Source organism: Emiliania huxleyi, assembly GCF_000372725.1.
Source record: "Emiliania huxleyi CCMP1516 unplaced genomic scaffold EMIHUscaffold_3, whole genome shotgun sequence".
NCBI classification, from domain to species: domain Eukaryota; phylum Haptophyta; order Isochrysidales; family Noelaerhabdaceae; genus Emiliania; species Emiliania huxleyi.
The window spans coordinates 172,295-191,641 of NW_005199770.1; the positions used below are offsets into that span (position 1 = coordinate 172,295).

At 66.5% G+C, this 19,347-nt stretch overlaps 1 protein-coding gene across 1 annotated transcript; it reads right to left on the reverse strand.

Moving 5' to 3' along the window:
- Nucleotides 1-10,944: 10,944 nt before the first annotated feature.
- Nucleotides 10,945-11,607, reverse strand: EMIHUDRAFT_54101 (hypothetical protein; the record flags this gene model as incomplete). Its single annotated transcript, XM_005775071.1, has 1 exon — nucleotides 10,945-11,607. A coding segment is annotated over one exon (663 nt), but the record flags the coding sequence as incomplete, so codon positions are not given.
- Between the last annotated feature and the right edge of the window lie 7,740 nt (nucleotides 11,608-19,347).

The window sequence follows — 19,347 nt, forward strand, 5'->3', positions numbered from 1 at the left end:
TGCTCTGCGGTGGCGGTGGCGGTGGCGGGGGGGGGGGGGGGGGGGGTCTGCGGCGAGGAGGACCCAACTCCCCCGCGAAGATGACGACTGTGGGCGCGGCGGGGAGCATGCCCTACAGGAAGGCGAAGTTGAGGGCGTCCGCGTCCGCGACTCCGAAGAGCTCGGCGAGGGCGCGGGCGATCAGCGGCATGGCGAGCACCTTGGGGCCGGGGCGGAGGGGGGGGGGGGGGGGTCGGATGACACTGTGGGCGCGTGTGGCTGCGCAGGCGGTGCTAGGACGGGCTCTGTCTCCGATACGTGACCAGGCAGTGTCTCCGGGCAGTGTCTCCGCTGTCTCTCGCCTTTCCACAGAGGACGCTGGTGCAAACCGCGGCTGTATCTAGGCTGTCTCTCGCATCTCGGCTGTCTCTCGCGTCGCCGCAGAGGACGCTGGTGCAAACCTTGGCTGGTTCTAGGCTGTCTCTCGCATCGCGGCTGTCTCTCGCCTCGCGTGTGCGGCGGTTTTACTGCAAGGGCACACGCGCGGTCCTGCCCAACGTCTACGCGAGCGGTGATGTCTGCGGACCTCCTCGCCTCGATGTCGGGTGTGTAAGGTCCTCGGGAACAAGCTCTGCCCATCGTGCCGCGCCTTTGCGACGACCAGCGACGACATCATCCAACAAAAATCTCTCATCTCCACGACGCGCAGTGCGCCGCGCAGGCACTCAAGGCCAGGCGCGCCGTAGCGGCGAACGTCGCCAAGCAGAAGACCTTCCAGAGCGTCATCGTCGACAACAAGGTCGAGGTCGCGCGCGCGGCGGGCAAGGTCAAGGCGATGGCGGCGCGCGACGGGATTGGCTTTTGCCCAAACTTCAACCAGAGACCGCCCTCCCGTGCAAGACCAGCGCTCGCTGCCGCTACGCGCCGTGCGTCAACTTTGAGGCGCTACTCCACACCGCCTTCAAGGACACAGTCTACGAGCGCATGCCGAGCGCGGTCAGGCTGGGCACGAGCCGCGGGCGGCGCGCAGACCGGCGCGGCGGACGCGGCCGCGGCGGCACCAAGAAGGACTGGGCGAGTATCGCTCGCGGAGCCGCCCGCTCCCCCTACGACGGCGGCCCACGCCTCGAGTCGAACGAGGCCTCGCTCTACGAGGGGAGCGACGAGGAGTTCTAGGAGCGGCCGCCGAGTTGGTGCCTGGGTGACTTGCTGATGAGAGCGCCTTCCAGGCGGGCAGTCGTGCCCCTCACCTAAGGTCATACGGCGGCGTCAGAGGGGGGGAGGGGCGCGAAGGGTGAACATGGAGGCAAGCAGGTGGTGGGCATGCACCTGGCCAAAGCCGGCGACCTCAAAGTTGTCGTTGCTTGTGCGGAGCGTGAAGGGGACCGGATCGGCAGCAGCGCGGGCGGCAAAGGCCGGAGAGGCCGGAGAGCCGTCCGACGGAGGCCGGTCGTGCATCGGCGCGTCGGCCGTAGGGGCCGTGGGGGGGGGCGGCATCCATCGCTGCGGGTCGTTGCGGGCCGACGATTGTGGACTGATCGATCGTGGCGGGCGGATTTCGGCTGGGACGTTCTACGGTTAAACAGTGAGCGTCGGCGCGGACACCAGAGACTTATAAGGGTAGATATAAACAACCCAAAATGCGCCGAGGCGAGATCGGCGGGACGCCCGACCGGGCGCCGAAGACGCTGGACAGATGGCGAGACCTGTTCATCGACGAACCCCGGGCACGCAAGGCATACTCAACGTTCCATCGCGAAAGCGAGATGTGGCAGCGAATCAAGGAGATCTACTCCGGCGAGCTCAAGAGACGCACGCTCGGGGGGTACGGCGGCGAGTGCGCCACCCAAGAGGACGCCGCCTTCACGCCAAACGAGAGGGGCAGCGCCATCGTGACTCATCGCCACGACGACGCCCCACCAGCGCCCACAGCGCACAGGGCAACTCTACTCCATCCTCGGGGTGGCAGCCGACGCGACGACAGATATGGTGCGACGGGCGTACAGACGGGAAGCACTGCTCTGGCATCCGGACAGGAACAGAGACGCACCAGCAGACGTGCAGAGCCGGGCGGGAAGCGAGATTCAAACTCGTGAACGAGGCACACGAAGTCCTAACAGACGCGAGCAAGAGACGGGCGTACGACTCGAGGACACGAGGCCGCAAGGCACGAATGAGCCCAACAGACACAAAGGCTGCTAAGCAAGGCGGGCCTGGACCTCGCACAACGCCGAAGGGAGCTCGAGCTAGCCACCATCGACCTAATGCTGCCGAGCATCCAAGAAGTAGCCAACGACGAACGAGAATATGACCGCGCCAGCTACTACGAGCACAGGATGGAGGAAGCGGCGCGCCGCGGCGCCATCGAGTCTGTCTTGTTCTCCCTGGTCTACGCGCACGAGAGATCGTTGGGAGGGAGGAACGCCCCACTCACGAGAGCCCAGGGCGGCAAACTCTCTCGGCGGTGACCATCGAGGAGACAGGTCGAGAGGAGCTCGTCTTCCAGCCAGCAAGGGTGAGGGAGGCCGTGAGGACACACATGGTCGCCCAAGGAAGGGGAGCCCCCTGCAGCACAGCCGGAGCGAGGTCCATGCTGGGATGGGCGGCAGCGAGGGGCACCAAGACTAGCGACCCGCATCCCGACGACACCGCAAACCCCACCGCATGGATCGATCGAATCTACACGACTCGGGCACTCCATAACGCGCTCCGCCGCATGCGGCCAAAGGGACAGGCCACGGGCATCGACGGATGGCCAGGGGTGCTCATGCGATGGGCCCCGATGACGGTGCAGCGCCAGTACCTGGCACAGCTCAGAAGGGCGGCAGCGGCCGACAGCTACCCGAACCAATGGCCTATCAGCCTCGTCACCCACATCCCAAAGCCCGGCAAGAGCACCTCCCGGCTTGACAAGATGCGCGACCTGTGGAACTGCCCACACGGGTGGAAGATCAACACCCACATCCTACGGCCAGAATACGAGCGGGTGCGCAGGTCGGTCGTGCCGGGCTGCAACAGAGGATCCTACCACGCAATGCCAGCTGGCCCTGCGGGTGCACTTCGCCCATGGCCGTGTGCTCATCCGGCGGCACTGCTTGCTGCATGGCCACAGAAAGACGCCATTTTAGGTGCCATTGACGCCATTTTTGCACGGTGCTTTGCGCACTTTGCATTACGTATGGGACCACCTGCGACTGGGGCGGTCCTCGCATTCCAGCTGGCGTGGACGACTGCTGTCCTCCTGTTGGCCTGCTGGCTCCTCGTTCGAAGCTGAGCAGGTTGGTCCTCGCTGCAAAGCCTGCGGTTTGCATGTGTCGGACTGGTGGCGCAGCGCTGCACGCACTGCGGCGCGGATCCGTTTGACCCATTGCGCCCGACCGTAGGACGGGCGCGGTCGGTCGTGGCCTGGTGGCGGCACTCGCCTCCGGCCTGGCCAGCGTCAAAGCGAGTCGCCCAGGCTCCCTGCTGGGCGGCTCGCGTCAGTGTTTGTAACGGTTCGAAGAAGCTCTTTGTTCACGGTTCCACCGTGAACGTTCACGGTTCCACCGTGAACAGGAGATTGGTCGAGGCTATGCACAAGCGATGCGCGTAGACTCCGTGTGGCTCTGGGCTGCAGCCTGTTGGAGAGCCGAGTCGCTTTAATAGCACGGCCGGGCACGGTCGTACCTCGCGTGCCCTCAGTGCGAAGAAAGAAAGAAAACAGACAAGGGAGGGATGGGAGAACGGCACGCCGCCACCACACAGGGATTTTAAGGAGAGGAGTGTGATGCGCTAGCCGTCGCCCTCATCTCAGCCAGCCTTCTTTTTCCGCATCTCACGCCCTCCCTGCTCTCCCGCCGCCCTCCCTGCTCTCCCGGCGCCAACCCGGCCCTCCGTGCTCTCATGCCGCCCTCCGTGCTCTCCACCATGTCCGCGTCGTCTACGAAACCCGAGCGCCGTCCAGGACGCGACCACACCAGACTCGGCGCCTCTGAGACAGCGCAGGCGGCCGGCTCGCCCTTCGCCTTGCCGCCTCCTCCCTGTCAAGCCACTCACCCACGCCGCCCCTGCGCCGTGCTGCAGGCGCAACGATGGCATCGTCACCTACCCACGCCGGCGAGACGGGCACGGCGATGGTCGTGTTTGAGCCGGCGACGGGCGCTCGCTCGCATCGGCCGACTCAGCCCGAGCAGAACCAGAACCTGCACAGCTACCAGCGCAACCTCCCGCGCCTCATCGCTGAGCGTGCGCTCTCCGTCGCGGTGCGTCGGCCTTGCCGCCCGATCCCGCACCGCTCGCTCTCTCTGACACGGCGGCCCGCACATCTGTACGCAGGAGCGAATCCGCAACGCGGCATCCGACGGCGGCACGTGCCCCTCCCACCCCGCCGGAGGATGCGCGTGCACGCCCTCCCAGCGCGGTGCCGCCGAGTTTGCGCTCCACCGCACCTCGGTCGCCGACCTCTGTCCCGGCTCCGGCAAGAGCTTCGCCATCCACCAGGGTTCGCCCACCCTGCGCGGTGCCCATGTCCCCAGGCACGCGCGCGCTGACGCCACTCCTCCCCTCGCCCCCTTCGCAGGCATCCTCCTCCTCCCTCTCGCCCTCGTGAGCCAGTCCTTCCCCGACGGCTGCGGCGTCGCGCCCACCGCCGGCCGCCACCTCGTCGTCTTTCCAAACAAGAGCAACGTCGTCTCGCTCCTCGCGGAGGGAGCGGACCTCGACGCGCGCTGCCGGCGCTGCGCTCGACGCGGCCGCCGGGCTCGCGACCCAAACTGCGACGCGTGCAGCCGCGAGGTGCCGCTCAGCACTGCTCAGCACTGCTCAGCACTGCTCCCCACCACCAGAGGACAAGGGCCCGGCTCTCTCGCTCCCGAGAATGACAAGTCCCGGCTTCTCCTCGCTCAGGTGCGCGCGTCGGCCGCGCGGAGCAACCTCTGCCGCAAGCTCGGCCTCAGCCCGGAGCAGGCGGTCGAGTACGCGCGCCGCATCTACGTCATTCCGGCCGGCTTCGACCCGGCCAACAACCCGCAGCAGGCGCGCGACTTTGCCGAGGCGTGGGTCGTGCTCTGCACCGTCACAAAGGCGTGCCGCGCGTGCAACGCGGGCCACTTTGCGGAGCGGCACTTCAAGGCCCTCTGGATGGACGAGGCGCACATCGGCAACGACGCGAGCGAGGCGAACCGCGCGAGCAACGACGCCACCGCCGCCTGGTGGCGGCTGCAGACGGCGCTCCGCTCCTCGCTCGTCTTCGCCTTCACGGGCACGATCGCGCGCTGGATGCAGCCCGTCATCGAGGGCGGCGGGCTGCTCGTCCGGCACACGTACGGCGACCAGTACCGCGAGCGCAAGGCCGCCAAGCTCGTCGTCTCGACCCTCTGCACCAGCGGCCTCGTCCTCGACGGCCGCACCATCGGCGAGGAGCCGCTCAACGACCACGACCGCGTCCTGCTGCACACGGTGCGCCTCGCCGCGCTGCCCTCTCCGCCCTCTCTTCTCCGCCCCGACTTGCGCCGCCGCCGCCCACGCGCCCCTCCAGGACGAGCGCGCCCTCCGGGAGACAGCCAAGGTCTTCCTGCTCTCCCTGCTCGGCCAGCGCCAGCAGACGGGCATGATGCTGCTCGGCATGGTGTTCGCCAACATGAACGTGAGCGGCGCGACGCCGATCGAGGCGCTCTGGCGGCTCGTCTGCCGCGTGGCCGCCCGCCTCCCCCCTGCCCGGTCTCGGGGCGGCGGCTCCGCATCGCCTTCGTCTATACCGCGGTGAGCAGCGCGGCGGACGCCGAGCCGTTTCGCGACTCGGACGCCGTGCTGAGCCGCTTCACCAACCTGGACTACGACGTGCTCATCGTCGCGCAGAAGGGCAAGCTCGGGTACAACAACCCGCTCATCAAGCTCATCCTCAACCTCCACTGCCACAGCCGCACCCTCGAGTCGCGCAACGTCCAGATCCAGGGCGTCATGCGCGCCATCCGCATACTCCGCCTCGACGACGCCTGGCTCAGGGCGGTCGCGCGGCGGCACGGCTTCTGGGAGGCGGTGGTGGCGTACGTCACGCCGCTGCTCGAGCGGAACGAGCACCAGGCCGCCACGCTCATCGAGCTCGACGCCCACTACGAGACGAACCAGGCCAACATCCGCCAGTGGCTCGCCGAGCAGGGCGCGTCCGAGGCGCTGCAGACGCAGTCGCTCAGCCTGCTCGAGCTGCTGCGCGCGGCGCCGCAGGAGGAGAGCGAGCACAGCGACAGCACCGAGGGGACGGTCGTGGGGGAGGCGAGCAACGGCGACGGCACCGAGGAGGGGGAGGAGGAGGAGGGCGAGGAGGGGGGCGAGGAGGAGGGCGAGGAGGAGGACGACGAGGAGGCCGCTGCCCGCCGGCTCGAGGAGCTGCGGCGGCAGAGTGCGGAGGAGGCGCGGCTCGCGCGCGAGCGGGCGCGCCTCGAGCGCGAGCGAGCCGAGCGGCAGGCGGCGCGGCGCGAGGCGCGCGAGACGGCTCGGATCCGGCGCGAGCAGGAGCAGCTCAACCGCTTCCGCGCGGCGCTAGAGGTGCTCGCGCACGTCGAGGACGGCGCCGAGCTGCTGCTCGTCCGCTTCGCGCCTGCGCCCGGGCGGCAGCAGCTGTACGTGGTGCGCGGCTGGCGGCAGCGCCGCTGGGTGCAGCTCGCCCGCGCGCGCGGGACCACCGAGGTGGCGCTCGAGTACGACCAGACCCTGCTTCGAGTCAAGGTTTGCTGCGGGCGCGAGCAGTCGCAGCTGCGGCAGCTCAACCACACCAGGCTCCGGCAGCACTTCCGCGCCGCCGCCGCGCGAGGCAGGGCGCTGCCACTTCCGCCCACGCCGCAGCCTCCGCAACCGCAGCCGCCTCACCAGCCGCCGCAGCAGCCGCAGCCGCCACAGCCGCAGCCACAGCCGCAGCCGCCGCCACAGCCACAGCCACAGCCACAGCCACAGCCGCCACAGCCGCAGCCGCCACAGCAGCCGCAGCCGCAGCAGCCGCAGCCGCAGCCGCAGCCGCAGCCGCAGCCGCAGCCGCAGCCGCAGCCGCAGCCGCAGCCGCCGCCGCCGCCGCCGCAGCAGCCGCAGCCTCCGCTTCCGGCGCCACGGCCTCAGCCGCCGCAGCCACCCCAGCCGACTCCGCCGTTACCGCCTCAGCTGCCGCAGCCTCGGCCAGTCACGCCCCCAGTGCGGCCGGTCGAGCCTCCCGCAGCGCCGCGGCGGCAGCAGCAGCATGCTGTAGCCCTGTCCGCGCCCCTCTCGCTCGAGCGACTCGTCAACAACATCGCCGGCGGCGTGGTGGCCTCGGGAGTCCTCGGACAGCTCCGCCGCATCTTCGCTGCCGCCGAGGCGACGGGCAGCGCTGACGCCTTTGGCGAGCTCGGCGAGGTCCTGGACGGCATGCGCACGGACGGCGTGGCGGAGGCGGTTCGCGCGGCGCTGGAGCGGCTGCGCGACCGCGTGTCGGAGATCGTCGGCGGGGACGCGCCCAGCTGCAGCGTCTGCCTCGAGCACGTGGGTATCGACGCAGTCCGCCTGATGGGCTGCTGCTTCGGCGTCGTGTGCGCCGGCTGCCTTCCTCAGATCCCTCTCAACGACGGCCAGCGCCTCTGCCCGCTCTGCCGCCAGCCGCTGACCACGTCGGCGGTCGTGTCGGACAGCAGCTCGTCGTCCGAGTCGCCCGGCGGATCCGTCAACGGACCGGGCGATAGCGACGGCGACGCCAGCTCGGACGGCGGCAGCTCGGACAACAGCAGTTCGAGTGGCGGCGACTCGGGCGCTTCAGGCGGCGGCGATGCTGGCAGCGGAGGCAATGCTGGCGGCGGCGACGACGGCGGCGGTGACGACGGCGGCGGTGACAGCGGCGGCGGTGACGGCGGCAGCGACGGCGGCGACGGCGGCGATGGCGGTGACGGCGGCGCAGCTGCAGACGAGGCAGCCCAGCACCTCGTCCCGCTCCTCGGCGCGCTGCGTGCGCTGCGCTCCCGCCCTCTCGACGAGCGCACCTACTCACTCGTCTATGTGCCGCTCATCCACGCCATCCTCGGCACTGGCGAGTACGCAGCGCAGCAGGCGGCGTGGGCGTCTCACGACCCGCGCTGGGCGGTGCTCGTGGCCGACTACCGCGCCTTCCTCATGGCTGTGCCAGCGCTCGCCCGGCTCCTGCAGCCGGGCGCGGTGCGCCAGTTCAACGCGCGGCACGCGCCGGGCTGGCCGTACATCCACGCGGCGCCGCCGGCAGAGGCGCCCGCCAACGCGCTGCTGCAGCCGTGGCCGCTGCTGAGCGCGGGACTCGGCGTGACGCAGGAGGGGCTGCTCTCGCAGTCTCCGGCGCTGCTCGCGCGGCTGGACGAGATGGTCGTCGGCTGGGAGAACGCACTCCACCTGCCGGACGGAGGCGGCGACGGCGGCGGAGGTGAGGGCGGCGGCGGCGGCGGCGACGACGGCGATGGCGACGGCGGCAACGGCGGCGGCGACGGCGACAGCGGCGGCGGCGGCGACGACGAGGAGACGGGCGGCGGCGGCGACACTGACGGCGCATCTGGAGGCGGCGCGGCGCCGGCCCCCGCAACGCCGCCTCCCCCACCACCGCCGCTGAGCCCGCCGCTGCCGGCCGGCGCGCTGCTCAATGCGCCCTACGAGGTCGTGTACTCCACGGCCACCCAAGACGCGCGCAGCGCGATGACGCTGCAGCTCGACCACGGGCACAGCTCGGCGCGCAGCCGCTCCGCCCGGCGCGTGATGGGCGCCGCCGCCGGGCGGGAGAACGGGCGCCTCTACCCAATGGTCGAGGCGGCGCTGCGCGAGCTCGGCTGCTGGGGCCGGCACAACCGGCGCTCCGGCTCGGCGGTCGTCGCCCGCATCCTGCAGGAGTTCCCCGCCGTCGAGGCCGAGTACCTCCGCCGGCGCCAGGACCCGGCGCAGCGCATGACGTCTCGCCTCAACGGCCTCCACCACTACGGCGACATGACGCGCTCGCCGTACCGCCTCGTCAACTTCGGCTGGGAGGACGGGCACGGCGACATGGCCTTCGAGGACGGGAGCGGCAGGGACCGCCCCTTTGCCGAGGCGGTGGTCTTTTGGCTCACCGAGTGAGTCTGAGGTGCCCCAGGCGCACCGTTGAGCAGCTCGCTCAGCGGGGCGTGTACGGCACGGCGGCGGGGCCGGCCAACGAGTCGGCGGCCTCGTCCGCCATGACGGAGCGGGAGGTGCGGCGCGCGCTCGCCCTGCTCTACCCGCACCGCATCGGCCAGCCGGGCTTCACGCCGCTGACGGCGGGCTGCGGCTTCGCCCTCAAGGGCCTGTACGACAAGGCGCACGTCTGCCGGCGGCGCCGCCGGACGGGCGCGCGGGGCCGGCAGCCGATGGAGTACTGGCTGCCGGCGCCGCGCGGCGCGGGCGCGTTCGCCTGAGGCGGCGAGGGGGCTGAGTGAGAGGGGCGGCCGCTCTGAGCCACGCAGTTGGGCAGAGATGTGCACGCGACGAACGCCCGCGCGTGCGGCCCTCATGTGCACAGAGAGGCGACAAGTGTGTCTCTGGCGCTTACTGATGGAAGTGTGCAACATCGTTGTACTGCTGAATGCGCAAAAAATAGCACTATCGGTACGTTGAGCCCAGCGGAGCAGACGGCATCGGCCGCCGAGGGAACGTTGGGAAGAGGCACGAGGAGGGCGGCGACCTCAACCGACTATGGAGGACCCGTCGCCAGACGACGCAGGGCGGACGACGGGGAGGCGGAGCAGACGCGCAGGGCGAGACGAGGGAGGGAGCAGGATGTTGCGGAGATCAGCAGGAGGATGTACGACGAGATTAGGAGCAGCAGGGACCCGAGGGACCATGTGGAAGACGGCTAGTGCTAGTCCCCCATCGGGAGGACGACCCCGGCTAGTCGCCGACCACACCCACAAAGAACCCTGCACAAAGACCGCAGGGCGGGGACCTGTTCCTTTTTACCCATCTCCTAGTAGAGGTGTCCGTTTTATTTATTTATTTAGAGCCCAGTAGGTAAAGGGTGTGGAGCTGAACTCAAACCCAAGTAAAGGGAGCGGACCGTGAGCTAACGGGATCCCACTCTGCGCCACCACCCCCTACATCCTAGCTCATAGCCCCTAGCTCATAGCCCCTACCAGCGCGGTAGGCTGCACCCTTGGCGGCTCCTTTGTGTTTTGGAAAGAGACTCTTCTTAGCGGCTCCTTGAAGGGGTGTGTGTTTTTGAACGATTCTCTCCTCAGCGGCTCCTTGAAGGGGTGTGTGTTTTTGAACGATTCTCTCCTCAGCGGCTCCTTGAAGGGGTGTGTGTTTTTGAACGATTCTCTCCTCAGCGGCTCCTTGAAGGGGTGTGTGTTTTCAGAAAGAGAAAGGGGAAACAATCAACCTTCCTTTGTTTAGCAAAACAAGGAGCCGAGCCCCAGTCGCCCTTTGACCCGCTCTCCTTCATAATGACGAACATACACACAAATCCCAACACACACACCCCTCAAAGGCTGGCCCTCCGGGCCAGCCCCCCCGTAGGGGGCTGCGGCCTCGATTCTGGCCTCCAAATCCGCGACGGAGGACCGAGCGGCGAGTTCCAGCATGCATGGAGGCCTCCGGATCACAGGCTGCCCGAAACACCGAGAGGGGTCGCGCGGCGCGCAAAGAGCTCGGGCGAGGATGCTGGGATGCGCCACGGACGCCCGCGCGAACGGGAAAAAGGAACGACAGCGGCGTCTTTGCTCGGCGACGCCTGAGCTCGTTCCTGTCGGCGCGACGGCTGCTGCAGGTACGTCGCGACCCTACTGTCTGTGGCTCGGCGATGCGGGCTCCACGGCCGTGCCGCGTCCGTAGGTTGTTCTGCGTCATCGCCCACTCCTCGGGATACGCCTCCCTCGTGTACACCTCCAGCGCCGCCTCGTTGTGCTCGATCGCCGCCTCGACGTTGGCCGCCTTATCGCCGCGAATGCGGTCGCTGTACGCGGTGGCGAGGTTCATCTGCGTCATCGCCCACTTCTCGGGGTACGCCGCCCTCGTGTACACCTCCAGCGCCGCCTCGTAGCGCTCGATCGCCGCCTCGACGTTGGCCGCCTTCTCGCCGCGGATGCGGTTGCGGTACGCGGTGGCGAGGTTCATCTGCGTCATCGCCCATTCCTCGGGATACGCCGCCCTCGTGCACACCTCCAGCGCCGCCTCGTAGCGCTCGATCGCCGCCTCGACGTTGGCCGCCTTCTCGCCGCGGATGCGGTCGCTGTACGCGGTGGCGAGGTTCATCTGCGTCGTCGCCCACTTCTCGGGATACGCCTCCCTCGTGTACACCTCCAGCGCCGCCTCGCAGTGCTGGATCGCCGCCTCGACGTTGGCCGCCTTCTCGCCGCGGATGCGGTTGCGGTACGCGGCGGCGAGGTTGTTCTGCGTCATCGCCCACTCCTCGGGATACGCCTCCCTCGTGTACACCTCCAGCGCCGCCTCGGAGTGCTCGATCGCCGCCTCGAGGTTGGCCGCCTTCTCGCCGCGGATGCGGTCGTAGTACGCGGTGCCGAGGTTCATCTGCGTCATCGCCCAGTCGGCGGGGTACGCCTCCCTCGTGTACACCTCAAGCACCACCTCGTACCCAGCGACAGCCAGCTCGAGGCATAGCGCACGCTCGATGTGTCTGCTCTCCTGAAGCTGCTTGCAAGCATTTCCCCACGCCGCCGCGGATCTCGCCTTCACCTCGCGCCGCAGCAGTCCCCGCCACGCCTGCAGCACCACCGCCTCGTCGCCAAGCCGAGCCACCTCGCCCACGATCGAGAGAGCCGCCTCCGCCGAGCATCCTCGCAACTCGCGCAGCCGCTCCGTCAGCCGTGAGCCCACGCGATTGCGAGCCTCTCTCGCGCTCTTCTCTGCGCTGCGGAGCTCACCGCGCGGCACATCGTCCATCCGCAGCAGCTCCAGCGCTCGCTCGAAAGCGCTCGCGGCCTCGGCGAGCTCGTCTTGCTCGGCGTGCTTCGAGGCTTTGCGCGACCAATGCGCAGCGTCGTTGTCGGCGGCGGCGGCCATCGCAGTCTTTGCGGCCTCGCCCTCGCCGCGGGCGAGCAGGTGCCGCGCTCGCAGCTTCTGCAGCTCCGCGATGCGCGCCGGCGACGTGCAGCCGCGCAGCTCGGCGTCGCAAGCGGACATGTCCATCATGTCCAACGCGCTTTTGGTATCTCAGGCTCCCGTCGTGGTGTCGTCTTCTTTCCAAAAATCTTTTTCTCCTTCGGCAGCCTGGCGGCCGCCCTGCCCTCCGTGCTCTCCCCGGGTGCTCTCCACCCCTCCGTGCTCACCTCTGCCAGTCCGGCCCTCCGTGCTCTCCCCGATGCCCTCCGTGCACTCCGCCATGTTCGAGACGCGTCGCCGCCCACCTCGTTGCTCGATCTGCGCAATCCGATGTTTCGCTGCATCATCTGCCACGAGGAGAAGGAGCGCACGATCGTGTGCTCCGAGGGCCACGCGACCTGCGAGGAGTGCCTCGCGCCGTTCGCGTCGCGCGCGCCCCAGTCGACTGCAGCAACGAAGGGTCACACAAGTATCCCGTCAATGGGACTTTTTCCATTGGGAGAAGTAGCCCGCACAAGTAGCCCGCGGGCGGGATGTTTTCAAGAAATATAAAAAATAAGCCTCATAGGCAGGAGATACAATCAACAATTTTGGTAATAACGGCCTGCATGGCAAAGTCTATGCGGTTTATTAGCCGTATAAAATGACGCCACATTTCCAGGGAACCGATATGCCATCCCCAACCGCCCGAGCGCCCGAGGTGGGCGCTCGGAGGCCGGAGGCATGAGAAGGCTGACATGCGCGGGGCGCACGAGCGGCGGAGCGAGAGCGGGCTCGCGTATGGAGTGTGTGTGTGTGTGTGTGTGTGTGTGTGTGTGTGTGTGTGTGTGTGTGTGTGGCACGCGCGCGGATCTCCATGCGTCCGTGCGCGTGTGTGACGAGGGAGCTAGCTCGTCGGCTCGCCGGGCTCCGCCGTGTCAGCAGCGCCGCGGCGGCGCTCCCACGACGGTGGAAGCGCCTAGCCGCCTCGGGGAAGAGCTCGCGCGTGACTGCGGCGGTCACTCGCCTGAAGCATGCTGTCCGTGGACGGCGCAAGCGCGGTCGCACGGGGCTTTGCTGCACGCGTGCCACTGCGGCGGCGGCCACGTGTGTGTAACCCTGCGCATTCCGCCGCTGTCGTCGAGCTCACACAGAAGCCACTTCTTGTCCCATTCCGGAGGTGGGCATTCGCGCGCCCACTCCGGCGCATCTGCGACGGAGCGAAGCGGCAGCCCTCTGTTTCTGGCCCCGCGATTGCTCGCGGCACCGCGCGCCTTGGTGATGTTGGACGCGACGATGCGGTGAGGCACAGACACCTGAACAACCTGCTGCACGTGGCTCGCTTTGTCCAAGTTTGCCCGCAGACTGTTTGTATCGAGCGTGACCTTGGTTACCTGCGCGCGGAGGCAGACGAGAAGTGTGTGCCCGGCGGCAGCAACAGTGGCATGCTCCCGTGTCTGTGTGGGATCGGACATCCCAAGAGCGATGCCGGGGTGTAGCGTGGGGTGAAGGCTGCGAGCGGGGAGCGGGGGTGCACACCACGAACTGCAAGTGTGTGATAGTGCCCGGATCGCCGTCCCAGCTGCCATCACTCGAGGCCCACCGGCGTGGCGTGGAGTAGAGTGACTCCAACAATACGTCGACCCGGCCCTTGAGCGCCGCGTCACAACTCAGCGAGCTCGCCTTTTTCTGGCCATTGTGGTCCCCTTCCTGGTTGAAGTGGCCGCGCGCGAGAAAGCGCAGGACCGGCGAGGACGCGTTCTCGCTCGCGGCAAGTAAACGCGTCTCGCGCAGCAACTCTAGGCTCGTCGGCTTCCACGGCTTGCCCTCCTTCCAGCTCTTCAGGACGCGGCGAGAGTTGACGCAGAACGCGGGGAACCCCGACACCTGCACCGCGGGGACCGAGGCGCGCGCCATAATCAGACTCTCTGAGCGTGGCGTGGCGAGCGGCCTAAGCTTCCCAGCAAACAGGCTCACCGGGTAGGCGTCCACAGAAGCGTACCAGCGAACTGTCCCCAGAAGGATGGGGAGCAACGCGACCAAGAGGTGCATCGCGCGGTCAATCAAGGGCGGGCCTGCGGGGCCGCGGCTCTCCTTGTGCGGCTTTGGCGCAGCGGTCTCGTCGCGGTCCACGAGCGGAAGCTCGTCGTCGGCCGCGTTCGCCTCGGCAACTCCAGTTTTCGCCGCAACCGCCTCCGAGCGGCCTCGACCGCGCAGCCGCGAGTACGCCAGCACGAGCCAAGGCGCTGCCCACACGACGTAAAGATCCTGACACACGGTCGCGGGGTATCTAAGTGTCAGAGCCATCGCGCAACATGCTTCGAGGGGTCGCTGCGCGCGTGTGTGTGGGCGTTGCACGTGGCGGTGCCTGGAAGTCGTCAAAGTATATGCGATTCATCCAGATGTTCCCCTGGTGAAATAGGAAGGCGACGCAGGCGATGAGCGCGCGTGGCTTGTCGCCGGGCGCGAGGACGGCGAGCCACATCCCCACCTCCCAAGCCACTGCGCTGAACGCGGCGAGCTGGAGGAGGGCTCGGGGCAGCAAGTCAAATCGCGCAGCCGGCATGAGATAACGGCTCCCCAACAGGCAATGGGCGTGAATGGAGGGTGGCTGCGCCCACGCACAAAATTGCCACAACCACTCGGCGACGAGGCCCACGGTCTCAGTGCACAGCGGCCGCCACACCGCTGCACCCGGGTGGAGGCAGCTCTCGCCCGAGCACTTGTTCATCAATTCGTGGTGCATCAGCCACTTCAAGTGGTCAGACGTCCAGAAGACGCTGGTGAATGCAAACCAGCCAACGTCTGCATCTTCGTCCTCGTAAGCTCGGTAGCAATTGGTCAGCTTGTACAAGCCGGCAGTGGCGTATGCGCTGGCGAGCACGAGGAGCAAAGAGATGAACGGGAGCGTGTAATGGGAGGACGGCCGCGGAGCGGGGTCGGCGGTGTCAGTGGCGACGCCTCTCCCGCAGAGACGCGGCAGCAAGCCGTGGAGTCGCCACTGGTACTGATCGGAGAGCGAGAGACGGCACAGACTGAGCGCGTCCCCAGAGGGCGCGAGAGCGAAGAGGAGCAGCACGGGAGGGATTATGTGGCCGCTGTGGTGGCGGTCTGACATGTGTGAGCGCTTGAGCAGCTGGCATCTCATCTCGAGCACCGCGAGGCCGAGCAAGGCCGGCCGCGCGCACACACCAAGCAGAGCGAGCACCGCGAAGACCTTGATGGCGAGCGGCTCAAACCAAGCTACTGACATCCATTCGCGATTCCAGACTGCCAGGCCGGGCATCCAGTCGCGATGTCCTTCGGGCAGCAGGCCGGTTACGACGGTGAAGCTGCCCGCGGGACCCGGTTCGGTCAAGTGCAGCTGGTGTCCCCGTAGGTGATAGTCTTGCAAGAACAGCAGTACAAGAATGACCCGCGCCAACGCGAGGTCAAGAGCGGTTCTCCCGCTCGGCTCGGCCCGCGCAAGCAGCTTTGGCCCGAGGAGCACGGCCGAGGTGACTAACAGCCAGAGGATGGCAAAAAAGGTCTGGTGTGCAAACCGCACACTACTCAGAGAAGGCCCGCCGCCGTCGCTGTCGTCGTCGTCGTCGTCGTCGTCGTCGTCGTCGCCGCCGCCGCCGCCGCCGCCATGCTCGAGGAGATGCACAGCTTGCACTGCCACGGCGAGTGCGGCGAGGGATGAAATTGCAATTACTTGGACGTAGCGGAGCCACGCGTATAGGAGCATGCTGAATCGGAAGAGAGGACCGAGCGGCGCGGGTCGAGAACCCCCTTTTTGACTAACGTGCAACAACCAGGCGCCGTCGCTTTTCTGTGGAAAAATATTCGCGACGATCTTCGTGCAAACTTTTTCTTTTTGAGCTGACACTCTTCGAGTTAACATTCGAGGGAACATTTGGGTAAAAGCTGGACGGTCGCGAATGGAGCTGCGCCCGGGGCGGCGGGGTCAATTTGTCCAACAATTCGATTACGATCAATATCAATAATTGGAAGTGGCATGCGACAGATGGCGAGGGCGAGGCCTTGCTCGACTCCTACGAGATTGGAAGGGACGGGTCTGCGACCCACCCAAGCCCGAATGGTTGACAATGCTCGACAAGCTCGGAGTACAGTTCGAGTGGATCAAGGCAGGTAGCAGCCTACCTACGAGTCCAAATACCACCGCAAGGCCGCGGCGGCTATCCATTAAAATTTTTAGTTTCCGTTGACCAGCTGGTCAACTGTAGCTTGTAAAGCGGTGAGCTGGGTCTGCATCGTCGCAATGGTACTGAGCGTAGTGGTATCGGCGGCGGCGAAAGCGTCCGAAATCTCCTTGAGAGTGTCGAGGTCGACGGCGGCCGAGGCGAGGATGGCATCAATACGCCCCTTCTCCACATTGACCTCCCGACAAGGAAGTCTTTTCCGACGACGAAGAAGAGCTGACCGGTGAGGTAAAGTCCCTCTCCGACAAGCTGCGCGACATCACCGATTCTTTTTACGTCACCCCCGAAGACTACGAGTCAAACGACCTCGAGAGAGAGACAAGCTTCATTCAAGACGCGTTTGTTGTCTTTGCGGACCGCATTCTTGGGAAGGGCCATGACATCGACCTCGTTGCAGAAGACCGTTCCATGGGAGAAGAAGACCGCGCCTTATTTGTCACGAGCAAGAGCATGCGGGTCGAGCACGACGAACAGTACTCGGATAACAGGTGGGGAGTCGTCAACATCCCGCTCTGCGATGAAGTCACCGAGCTGCCTATCGACGATCCCACGGACAAGCTAAAGGAGGATTTCAAGAAGATTCTCAAGGCGCTGGGAGCAAAGGAAGAGGAGCCGTACTGGTTCCTCCTCACCTCGGCATGGGCTGGATAGGAGAGAGAAGGTAGTTGGCCGAGCGTCCGGATTGTGTTTGTGTTTGGACCGTCGCACCCAACTTAGCTCTTGCCGAGATGGGGTACGAACTTGGTGGATATGTGGCTGTGAAGTACGGCTTCTCGTTTGCGAAACCTTTCAACATGACACTCTTCATCAAGCGGCTCGTCCTGGACGGGTTCTCCAGTGGGAAACGCAAAGTGGAGGAACCAGACAGCGATTGCTGGGAAGAGGAAGACGTTCCGAATCCGCCTTTGCCGGAAGATCTCCGATCTCGTGGGACGACGGCGTGGACGGGGGCCTGCTCTGCCACCTCCTCTTCAGCGTCAAAGCAAACGCGACTCGCGGTCCGGCGATGCTGCGATTTCGATGCGGTCCGGGAGCGTCGCGCTGCCACAAGCTGAACATGCCGCATTACGAGACACTCGTCGACGTCGCTCTCGCAAAACCGGGTGAAACCGCAACACTCAAAGACAGCGTGTGCATGCGCGAGTAGGATAGCAGGACTGGGGCGCGAATGGGAGAGGCCGCAACAGACATGGTACACGTACAGCGCCAGCACCAACAAGGCCCGCCTCCTCCTTCGTGATGCGCTGCAGCCTGCAGCCCTCAACCATGTTGACGAACGTTGATTTGCCTCCACCTGTGTTGCCGATCACGATAATTAGCTCTTGCTGCTTCGCTCGCTCCGCCTGCGGGGACGGGGGTGGCGGAATCGGAGGAGGCGGGCTCGGCGGGGATGGCGATGGCGGGCTTGGCGGAGGGAGGGATGGGGGGCGGTGGCTTGGTGGCGGTGGGCTTGCGGCCTGGGCAGCACCATAGTTAATGCAGCTAACGAGGCACTCGATCGACTCGTCCGCGCAGAGTGGTTCGCCCGGACGATCGAGCTTGCGGGACACAATCGGGGGCAAGGGCATCGAGGGGGACCGCCGCCTCAGCTTTGGCGTGCCAACCTCCACGTCGTCCTCGTCCTCGTTAACTTGTTGAGTGTACCCTCGTGCCTCTTTCTCGGCGCCACATGTGCAAAAGCCGGCCGTGAGGAGGGATACTATGACGCCAAGAAGAGGCAGCCATATCGTCTCCATCAAGCTCAGCAGCGTCTTCTCGCACGCCGTCTGGCCAGCGTTTGGCTCAAAGCCATCTTCACATCTCTCGCACCTGCCCTGCGTTCCGGCCGCATCCGCAGCACAGCTCACGCAACCGTCGTGCAAGACCGTGGGCTCGAAACCATCGGCACAAGGTGGAGGCGGGCCTTTCCAAGATGGAGGGACGGGGGTGGCACCCTCTGCGTGCGGCACCTGCCGGCGCCCCGACGACAGCCGTCGCGCCGCCGCTGGTGTCGAGCGGTGTCGAGGGGTGTCGAGGTGTCGAGTTCGGCACCTTGACACAGTCGAGCATGGTCCCAGCCTAGATGGTGTCGAGGGGTGTTGAGGGGTGTCGAGGGGTGTCGAGTTGGTCGAGTTGGCGTGGGGTGTCGAGGTGTCGAGTCGGTGTCGAGGTTTGGTGTCGAGGTGTCGAGGCCAGGGGTCAGTGCAGCAGCGGCCACGGCTCTGGGGCAGAGCCGCTCGCAAGTCCCGCTTCAGTCGGCGCGAGGGCGGGGTGAGCCTCGCTCACGACCGCCGCGATGCCGATGCGGTCCACGCAGATGACGATCGACGCAGTCGCTTCAGCAGGCGCAGGGGCGTGGTCGAGCAGGAGAGCGCCCTTGCCGATGACACGTCCGCAGTGACGCTGTGCCCAGAGGCGGAGCTGCATATATGACCGAGAGCCTAAGTTTTGAGGGCTTCCACGCTGTGTTCAGCAGCGCTTCACATACACATGTTTGACAGCAGCGCTTCAGCGCTTCACAGCAGCGCTTCACACCAACGCGTGTCCCATGACCCATCGACGGCATACGTAAGGCCGGCGCGCGCCGTCCCCGTCGGACCGACTTATACTTTTAGAACCCGCCCACTCCACTCATACATGGTAGACTGCGGGTGGGACGCCCCCCCCCCCCCCCATCCAACCCCGCCCCTCTTGACCCACATCTTGACCCTATCCCCGCCCATCCCCACCCATCCCCACCCTCTCCCCGCCCGTCCCCACCCAAACCCTCCCTATCCCCAACGCACGCAAGGGGGCCGTCGCCGAGCGCGTGACGCGCGCCGAGCGCGTGCCAATGGCCAAAAGCTCGTGTCGGGCGATCTCGTGCTGAGCAGCACGGCCGATATCTCGCGCGTCGTCTTCAACCAGCATCGCGTTCCGTCCAAGGGCGCCGCATCGGAGATGCTCACGGTCCGCCACGTGGCGGGGTGTCACAAATGGGACATGAGTTGCAAGGGCTTAAGCCGTGAAGGATCATGCAGCTTTCGCCGAATCCGGGACACGTTGCTGAGTTTTTGTAGCGGGGATCCCGCCGGCAATTCCAATCAGACCCAAGCTGCCGCGTGGGCATCAACGCAGCAGCAATTTCTGCAAATGGCTGATTCCCTCCGTAGATGGGGCCTTGCTTGAAAAGGGGGTGCTT